The sequence below is a fragment of the Aegilops tauschii genome, chromosome 5, assembly GCF_002575655.3.
Source record: "Aegilops tauschii subsp. strangulata cultivar AL8/78 chromosome 5, Aet v6.0, whole genome shotgun sequence".
NCBI classification, from domain to species: Eukaryota; Viridiplantae; Streptophyta; class Magnoliopsida; order Poales; family Poaceae; genus Aegilops; species Aegilops tauschii.
Window position 1 is genome coordinate 504,547,262 of NC_053039.3, and position 10,282 is coordinate 504,557,543.

At 50.8% G+C, this 10,282-nt stretch overlaps 1 protein-coding gene across 1 annotated transcript; it reads left to right on the plus strand.

Annotated features, from left to right (window-relative positions):
• The first annotated feature begins 1,307 nt into the window (after positions 1-1,307).
• LOC109732561 (transcription factor PCF6) lies at positions 1,308-4,594 on the plus strand. The gene is made up of 2 exons (XM_020291735.4): positions 1,308-3,038; positions 4,273-4,594. Exon 1 carries the CDS (start codon positions 1,814-1,816, stop codon positions 3,017-3,019), a length of 1,206 nt encoding a protein of 401 aa, XP_020147324.1. The 5' UTR covers positions 1,308-1,813; the 3' UTR covers positions 3,020-3,038; positions 4,273-4,594.
• Positions 4,595-10,282: the final 5,688 nt, after the last annotated feature.

Genomic DNA, 10,282 nt, shown 5'->3' on the forward strand with positions numbered 1-10,282 from the left:
CGCCAACCCCGCCAAGGCACCACCGCTCCACCGCACAGCGACTCAAGTCACTTATCAGTGCGGTGTCGAGCCCTCAAGTGATTAAGTGGTTGTCCTCTGGCACGTGGCAGCCATTTGAGGAGAAGATCCACCCTGCATGACTCCCGTCCTGAGGCGTGTCAGGCAGACAGGGCGAGAGACAGCTAAAGTAGCGTGGCAAGGCTTGCCGGGCTACTCCCACGACGTGACACTAAGCGGTGCATTTAGTGCGCCCTGTCCTGTCTGCAGAGTTAGGTATGATAGCACTGTTTGATGTCTAATCAGTGCGTAATGACTACTTTGCCATTGTGGTGACTCCTTGACCTATAAAAGGAGGGCCGTGGCAACCTTAGAAAGGACTCGGACCCTTGTGCACTCACTCGCGCGTAGCTGCCCTCGTCCCAAGGCGACCTTGCCGGGCTTGGGCGCCGCGTCTCCACTACGGTCCTCTCATCAACCCACCAAAGTAGGAGTAGGGTTTTACGCCTCGCGGCGGCCCGAACCTGGGTAAATACTGCCCGTGTCACCGCTGCCGTGCTGCTCTATGGCCTCCGCTCTTTGTGCAACGTGCCCGTCCCCCTTGCCGAACAACAAAGGGGCCGACGACCCCATAGGTGATCGTGTTGTACCGCGACACAAGCTAGCGCATGGGAGCTTGAGGCCCGCATGCCGCACGAACCAAAACAACCTGAGATCCCCTATTTCCGTGTGTCGCCCATGAACTGGGGTGTCTCTCGACGCGACATCGCCGATGCTGTTTCTTCCCTGGCCCTGGCTGGCCTCCGCGGCCGCACACTTCAGGAGCACATCGCAGGCGCAGTCACGTGCATGCATCAAGTGTAGGTGGGATAGGGCTGGCACCCACTATTATCACTAAGTCCGCAAAATTATAAATCAGTGCATGAAAGGGCTTGCGAAAGTGGCATGACGAAGTGTAGTGATCAATCTCATCTCCTTATGATAGATCACTCGTCGTGAATAGATGGACAACAAAAGCACCATTAGCCAGGGTGGCGAAGAGAAAAAGCGACAACACAGACGATACAAGCGCATGACCATTTGATTCTGCCGTTGCAACTCACCGGCACATGTGCTAGTAAAATAAAATAGTGAAAAATCGAACACACGGAGAGCCCGGCGAAGGAAGACCCGAACGTGTAGGTGCATACGTTCGGGTCGCCGTCGCATCGAGCTAGTGTCGTGGTGCGTCGGCCGTAAAGCGACCGTGCCGCCGCCGCAAAGGCGAAGGCGAACACCGTTCCTATTCCTACGCGCCAGCATCGACAAGTGTGTGGAGCAGAGCCAGTCAGCAGCGAGCAGCGCTGCTGCGCCGCTGCCGCCGCCGCAGCTAGGCAGATCTGACAGCCCGACGCCACGGCCGGGGTCCCCCTGCAAAGCCTGCCGCCGCCACTGTTTCCCGCGCTGCCGCGTGCGGAGAGAGAAGAGAAGGCAGCGCGTGCGAGCGAGCGAGCGAGCGAGCTCAGCTGCTGCATCGGGGCGGGGCGAGAAAAAAAGGGCGGCGCCAACGAACGATCAGGCAGGGGTGCAGTGCAGTGCAGCTGAGCTGCGGTAGCTCGTAGGGGCAGTATCGTAAAAGACAGACGCGCCGGCTGGGCGGGGCAAATCTGCTTGCCGGAAAAGGCCGAGCCGCGAGCCGTTGTTGGCGTTGCCACTCTAGCCAGCTCCAGCTCCAGCCCTGACACGCGCACAGCGCAGCCGAAACGGCTGCTCCCCGTCCCGAGCGCAATAAAAGGGGGCCTCGCTGGCTCTCGCCGCAGCGTATGTACGGGGCTGGATGGAGTCGGCCGACGCAGCGGGTGGGGCGGCCGGGGACGGGGCGCCGCCGGGCCGCGGCTCCTCGGCCAAGCGCATGCGCGGCGTGATTGGCAGCGGCGGCGGCGACGGCATGGAGGTGGTGCCGTGGGGGTCGCCGCCGCCGCCGGGCCAGCAGCCGGCGCAGCTCCAGGGGTCGGCGTCGCGGATCTGCCGCGTGAGGGCGTCCGGGGGCAAGGACCGGCACAGCAAGGTGTACACGTCCAAGGGCATCCGCGACCGCCGGGTGCGGCTCTCCGTGCCCACGGCCATCCAGTTCTACGACCTGCAGGACCGCCTCGGCTTCGACCAGCCCAGCAAGGCCGTCGAGTGGCTCATCAACGCCGCCTCCGCCGCCATCGACGAGCTCCCCTCCCTCGACCCGGCCGCCTTCGCCAACATGCCGGCCGACCACCAGGCCGCGCCCCGCGCCGGCAAGCAGCAGCAGCAGCCGCAGGGCAGCAGGTCCCTGTGCAGCAGCACGTCGGAGACCAGCAAGGGGTCCGAGCTCTCGCTCTCGCGCTCCGACGGCCGCGTCGGCGGCGGCTCCTCCCGGGACAAGGAGGTCACCGTCGCCAGCAACCCCTCCGCGCAGGCCGGGTCCTTCACCGAGCTGCTCACCGGGGCGGGGGCGGGGGCGGCGTCGGCCGGCGCGGCCATTGCCTCCGCGGCTCCGCGCAGGCAGTCCTGGCAGCAACAGCCCGTTTCCGCGGTCACCGCGGACCGCGTCGGCATCGCGCACCCCGGTAAAGGCGCCGGCGCGCAGGTGGTGCCGACGTACCCCGGCTTCAGATTCGGCAATGCGCCCCCGTTCGGCATGCAGCCGGCGCAGCCGTTCAACTTCGGCCCCTCCGCCCAGCACCAGATGACGCAGTTCTCGCTCGTCCAGGGCGGGCTGGCGGCGGCTCCGGCTCCGGCTCAAGCCGGAGACTACAGCCTCGACTTCTCGATGAACTCCGGTTACATGGGTGCCAGCAGGGGGCCCCTTCAGTCCAATTCGCCGCACTTCTCCAGCCACCACCAGCAGCAGCAGCAGCAGCGGCAGCTCCAGGACCTGGACGACGGTCCGAGCCCTCCCTTCCTGTACGAGAACGCCGCCGCCGCCGCCCCGCATCTCACGGCGACCGCGGCGATGCAGCTGTGGAACGGGTTCTCGCACGCCGGCATGAAGGAGAAGAGCAAGAACTGATCACCCCGATTCTCCAGCGGTAAGACTGTCTCGCCCCCTTATTACCATTGATTGATTGATTGATTCAAGATTAGATTCGTTATATTGGCATGGCTGCAAACTTTTTGGCACTGCTCGAGGTGTCCTCGTGTCCTTCAAAGTGCACAAATCATGCTTGGGTACGAAGGACGGGTGTCGAAATCTTAGCGGCAGGTGTCTGCATTTAGCTGAATTTGCATGGTTTGAGCCAAACAGGTGTCGATTGCTTCCCTTTGGGAGGGGATTTTGCATCGCAGGAGACCGGCCAATCACATGGGCTGTGAATTGTGATTGCCCGGCATTTTGCATTTCCCCTGGTAATACAGTAATAGTAGTATGATCATCACAGTAATTCATTATCAAGGCCACAGTTGCTAGTTTTGGGCACAACCTCTATAACAACATTTGTCAGCTTCATCTTAATGTAGTTACTGTTCATATATATCTTTGCCACGACACTGATATTTATCGTCATACAACTATCACAATGGACATCCTGATGTGCTTTAGCAAAACTGTTATTGAACATGACAGGTCCAACATATGCCATGTTTTTTCCATGCATCTGGCCGCAGTCACCTAGACAATTACCCGCCCAGTCTTATTGGTTTAACGTCGCTTGCTTCAGATGTCGGCAAAGTGGTTCCTGGTTGGTTGGTTTGGGATCTAGTAAGTGACTAAGTCTACATGTGCAGAAAAAACATTTTAGATTAAAAAAAGCATACTAGCTATAAAAACATAGTTTCAGATGAGCTTCACCACATAAGTCTGCTATTTTTCATTTTCTACCTTAATTAGGCACCCTGAATCATCTTCCTGCTTCCAATTTTCTATCCAATCAACACTAGTTTGTGCATTCCATCAGTAGGTACAATACAAAAGCAGTAGATTGGTGAATGTCTCTGTTCATTGTGCCTCGTTTAAAGCTTTCCGCATGCAAATTATACTGTCATTGTGCACTGCATTGACAGAGGTGTCAAGTAGTAGTAGTATCAGACATCCAGATGCTACTGTGTCGGTCTCCAGCATCTCTTTAGCGTTCTGATGATCTCGGTACATATAAGGCTGCGCCCCTAAAGCCACCACATTTTCTGCTCCACCATGGTTTGGCAGGAACTGCTTTACTGTCGCCTGCATCTTCTTTATACATGCGTTACCTCTTGAATCAAAAGCTGTCTTACCATTCTGGTACAAGCTCTAGCATCCCAATGATCTCCATTTCTGTCAACCTGCAGGAACCAAAGGCATCAACTTTTTTTTTTTTTGCTTCGGCAATAACTCATCTCGTGGAGCTGCTGCCTCAGGGGTGTACCGGATCATCATCCATCGTTCGTCCAAGTCTGCTTCGTCCGGCATGAAGGAACCCTGCTGCCATTTATTCAGGCAACCATGTGCTGCTTTTTTTTTCCTCCTCCTCTGAGATGAGGCCAGTGTACAAGTTTTGGGGGAGTTTTTATTAGACAAAGACTGGCAAAGCAAGCGCCCTGCTGTGTGGGCTCGAATCTGTTGTTGCTGTTGTTGTTTTAGAAACTATATGTCTCTTTTTGTTTGAGATCATTTCGAACCAGTGTCGAGTAGGGTGGGTGGAGGATTCATGTGCCCCGCCTTCAGGGCCAGGCTACTCTCAGTTTTGGAGAAACAAGTCCCCCATAGACTTTTCTATTTTCCATTCCATAGCGTTGTTCTCTCCTCTGCCTCGCAGTTGGCTCAAATGGGTAGGTCTGGATTAAAGAGCTGCTTGGAATCCGTGCTAAAATCCATGATTGGCTCTGTTTATTAAGAAGCGAGCTATGAGCATAACGAGCTGAGCTATCGAGCGATTGGCTCTGTTCATTAAGCCTACGAGCTTTTGGTCCAGCCCTACACATGGGGTCGTGAAACAAAGAACGTCGAGATTTTTCTTTTTTGGAAAAGAGTTGTTTATTACTTAAGTAATATCGTCGTTACAATCGCGCAAGATCGAATCCAGCACGCAGGCTGGAACTAATCTGTGCAACATCCCACCACACGACTCTCTGCGACCTAGCTGAGATAAATTATGGCAGTCATGTTTGTATCTCTGCTAACCTTGCACACCTTGGCAATTCTGCCATCCGGGATCTTGTGGAAAAACTCCTTTGCAATGTGACCCAGAGTAGACCAGCCATTTGGCTCTGGTTGGAATGCCTTGACAACAGAGCTACAATCTGTTTTGTTCAGCAAGCTACAATTTGTTTTTGTTCAGCAGTGGGCTCGGTGAGTAGTTTAGACCCAGCTTGAGGACCTCAATGCAAGCAATAGCCTCCGCCATGTTTGCACTTGGGCATCGAGTAACATGACCCCAGGCAGCTGCAAGTGTACAGCCCCCCATTTGTGTTGAATGTTAATCCCAGGAGCTTGCTCGCAATGAACTCATCGTCAAGGACAAATCCATCATTTATCTTCTCACACCCAGAAGAACGTTGGGTAGTCTTGAATAGAGTGCTTGGGGAGTTTCATTGGGGTTTATCAAAATAAAATTAATCTAATTATTGTCCATTTCATACTTTGATCTTTGAATGCTTGTGGTGCCTTCATTCACGAGACAAAGACAATCATGTAGTACATTGATGGACGTAATGAGAATCACTTAAGCCTATATCTCCTGACAAACCCTTTGAAGTAACTGAAAAGTGGTGGCATTGAGTTGTTCATCAATCACTTCACAAGGGGACAAATTTCTTAGAACCCTAGGGTTGAATCCTCGTTTCGTGAGAGCATTTCGGATATGTGATCCAATAGGAAACATCCAATGAACAAAATGTGTTCCGTCAAAGGTGAGTGGAGGACTGGTATAGTGAATATGAGGTGAGGAGGGTGGTGGTGGTGTGTAAGAGGGGCACCAGATGAATCAAAGGTCATCCATGATTTCTGTGCCACTTGAGAAGTGGAGGGGACACCACATGAAGAAAAACATATGAGGGCTTTGGTCGGTTTCTAATTATTGATTCTTCCATGGAAGCGTCTATTTTTACTTTGTAATCGACCATCGTCTTCTTTATCTTTGGTCGTATAGGGCAATTGCGAGTCAATGTAGACATCACCAACATCCATCTTTGGCCATATCACTCTTAAGATCATAAAGCCCTTAAAAAGAGTCTTTGCTCTTATATCCATTGAAAGGATCAAGATGGAACTAGAGGGGGTGAATAGGCCTCTACAAATTTGAAGATTTTCATCACAAGTTTTAGGGGTATGGACAAATATGGTTCTTCTAAATGAAACTAAGTGAGGAGCAACCAATACAATGCTAATAAAGGGCAATAACAAGGAAACAAATATGAGCGACAAAGATCTTGGATAGGAATAACCAAATTATTCAAAGGCAAAGATGTATCTGGATGTTCACTTCCTTGTGGGGAAACTAAACTGTGGGAGGTGCATCTACCAGGAAGATCTCTGAATGCCACAAAGACTAGCCTTCTTCTCCTTGAGCCTCCAGCAAGAAGTAGGATCTCAAATCAACAGTAGTTGGCCTTGAGGTGACCACCAAGCCTTCACAACTGACTTCTTGGAGCCTCCAGACCTACGAATCTTCTGGAACGGAATCCTACCGCTTTAAAGTCTCCACAACTCTATCCGTCACTACTGCAAATTGGTATAGCACCGACCGGCCAAATTATATCATCACAGACACGCGAGTGGCTGGTCAGTGTGTCAGGGTCAGTAATGATGTTGCCATCACAGACGGGTCAGTTAACATGTCTGTGATAGTTGTCATCACAATCCACAGGATCCATCGGTGCTCCATAGTGGAAGGGCCCTAATGAGAGTCTTATCACTGACCATCCTTAGTCTAGAGGCCGGCCAGTGATGTAAATTCTTGCTAGTAGAAAAAGGTTGCATTGCTAGGAGAGGTCATCCATCGGACTACTACTAGTAGTGCAGCCCTAGCTTCACAACCATACAAATCAGGACATCACATACACATATTTCCAATAATCCATTTCACATGCACATATACAAAATTTCTTACATTGCATTTCAAGCATGGGTTACACATACAAACAATCTCATACATTGCATAGGGTAGCCCTACATACAAACAATTATATATCATTATTATTGCATTGACACATTTTAACTTACATGATTGTGTATTTTTGTTGGTCTCAGTGTTGTCGTTGTCACACCATTCGTTCCACCCTTCTCCTCGTACATAGATCTCCCATGTTCCATTTGAATATCCTCACCATTGAAGAAAACTCACATTTCTTTTCAAGATCTAGATATCAGCTTGAACATGGGTAAATGTTGCTAAAAAATCTGGAAAAAACTTAGAGTACATAGCAATACAAATTAACTAAAGCGAGCTAGTTCACAATAACTATACCATTGTCTTGCGGACACCATTTTGAATCACTAGCTGGTGCGATTGTACCAGGTAATGTCGTGAAGACTCAAAAATAATTTGTACAATGTGACAGAAATCGTGAAACGTCACCGGCGTGACATTTCTATCGTACTATACAAAACACTCTTAAAAAAGAGTGTTTTACACAGTAAACAAAAAGGTCCCAATGGAAACAAGGTGAATCAAGTTTCCATGTTTGTAAAAAGACAAACTATACTCAGCTACGCAATAATGGAAGACAACAACAATTACTTTATGAGCCTAGCAAAAACACCCGCCTAGCATTCTAGGTAACAAAATATAGCACCCTCTCCCTCACCTGGATTTTCCAAAAAATGATTGGTTGAGCAAAACAGAGCAGACCTTGTGGGTTTCGTCGATATTCCTCAATGGTCAAAACCAACAATTTGATCCTTTTGTGTAGTGCGACCAAAATAACAATATTTTTCAAGAGTATGTCCACTTCAGATGATATTTCAACATACATCACAATGGCATAGCAACTGGAGTGTTTTATGTGTAACTATTAGTGTTGGAGATCGTTGCAGAAATTAAAATTTTCTACGCATCACCAAGAATAATCTATGGAGTCTTCTAGCAACGAGAGGGAAAAGAGTGCATCTACATACCCTTGTAGATCGCGAGCGGAAGCGTTCAAGTGAACGGGGTTGATGGAGTCGTACTCGTCGTGATCCAAATCACCGATGACCGAGCGCCAAACGGACGGCACCTCCGCGTTCAACACACGTACGGTTGGGGAAGACGTATCCTCCTTCTTGATCCAGCAAGGGGGAAGGAGAGGTTGATGGAGATCCAGCAGCACGACGGCGTGGTGGTGGAAGCAGCGGGGATCTCGGCAGGGCTTCGCCAAGCTCAGCGAGAAGGAGAGGTGTCACGGGAGGGAGAGGGAGGCGCTAGAGGCTTGGGTGCGGCTGCCCTCCCTCCCCCTTCTTTATATAGGGGTCCAGGGGGGGCGCCGGCCCCCAGAGATCCCATCTCAAAGGGAAGGCGGCGGCCAAGGGGGGGGGGGAACTTGCCCCCCCCCCCAAGTCAAGTGGGGCGCCCCCCACCCCTAGGGTTTCCAACCCTAGGCGCAGGGGAGGCCCAAGGGGGGCGCACCAGCCCACCAGGGGCTGGTTCCCTTCCCCACTTCAGCCCATGGGGCCCTCCGGGATAGGTGGCCCCACCCGGTGGACCCCCGGGACCCTTCCGGTGGTCCCGGTACAATACCGGTGACCCCCGAAACTTTCCCGGTGGCCGAAACTGGACTTCCTATATACAATTCTTCACCTCTGGACCATTCCGGAACTCCTCATGACGTCCGGGATCTCATCCGGGACTCCGAACAACTTTCGGATTTCCGCATACTAATATCTCTAAAACCCTAGCGTCACCGAACCTTAAGTGTGTAGACCCTACGGGTTCGGGAGACATGCAGACATGACCGAGATGACTCTCCGGTCAATAACCAACAGCGGGATCTGGATACCCATGTTGGCTCCCACATGTTCCACGATGATCTCATCGGATGAACCACGATGTCGAGGATTCAATCAATCCCGTATACAATTCCCTTTGTCAATCGGTACGTTACTTGCCTGAGATTCGATCGTCGGTATCCCAATACCTTGTTCAATCTCGTTACCGGCAAGTCACTTTACTCGTACCGTAATGCATGATCCCGTGACCAAAAACTTGGTCACATTGAGCTCATTATGATGATGCATTACCGAGTGGGCCCAGAGATACCTCTCCATCATACGGAGTGACAAATCCCAGTCTCGATTTGTGCCAACCCAACAGACACTTTCGGAGATACCCGTAGTGCACCTTTATAGCCACCCAGTTACGTTGTGACGTTTGGCACACCCAAAGCACTCCTATGGTATCCGGGAGTTGCACAATCTCATGGTCTAAGGAAATGATACTTGACATTTGGAAAAGCTCTAGCAAACGAACTACACGATCTTGTGCTATGCTTAGGATTGGGTCTTGTCCATCACATCATTCTCCTAATGATGTGATCCCGTTATCAATGACATCCAATGTCCATAGTCAGGAAACCATGACTATCTGTTGATCAACGAGCTAGTCAACTAGAGGCTCACTAGGGACATGTTGTGGTCTATGTATTCACACATGTATTATGATTTCCGGATAACACAATTATAGCATGAACAATAGACAATTATCATGAACAAGGAAATATAATAATAACCGTTTTATTATTGCCTCTAGGGCATATTTCCAACAGTCTCCCACTTGCACTAGAGTCAATAATCTAGTTACATTGTGATGAATCGAACACCCATAGAGTTCTGGTGTTGATCATGTTTTGCTCTAGGGAGAGGTTTAGTCAACGGATCTGCTACATTTAGGTCTGTATGTACTTTACAAATATCTATGTCTCCATTTTGAACATTTTCACCAATGGAGTTGAAGCGACGCTTGATATGCCTGGTCTTCCTGTGAAACCTGGGCTCCTTGGCAAGGGCAATAGCTCCAGTGTTGTCACAGAAGAGTGTCATCGGGCCCGACGCATTGGGAATGACTCCTAGGTTGGTAATGAACTCCTTCACCCAGATTGCTTCTTGTGCTGCCTCTGAGGCCGCCATGTATTCCGCTTCACAGGTAGATCCCGCCACAACGCTTTGCTTGCAACTGCACCAGCTTACTGCCCCACCATTCAAAATATACACGTATCCGGTTTGTGACTTAGAGTCATCCAGATCCGTGTCGAAGCTAGCATCGACGTAACCCTTTACGACGAGCTCTTCGTCACCTCCATAAACGAGAAACATATCCTTAGTCCTCTTCAGGTACTTCAGGATATTCTTGACCGCTGTCCAGTGTTCCATGCCGGGATTACTTTG

What these genes read in the sequence shown, in the direction of transcription:
- LOC109732561 (XM_020291735.4), top strand. Translation starts at nt 1,814, where the DNA reads ATGGAGTCGGCCGACGCAGCGGGTGGGGCGGCCGGGGACGGGGCGCCG.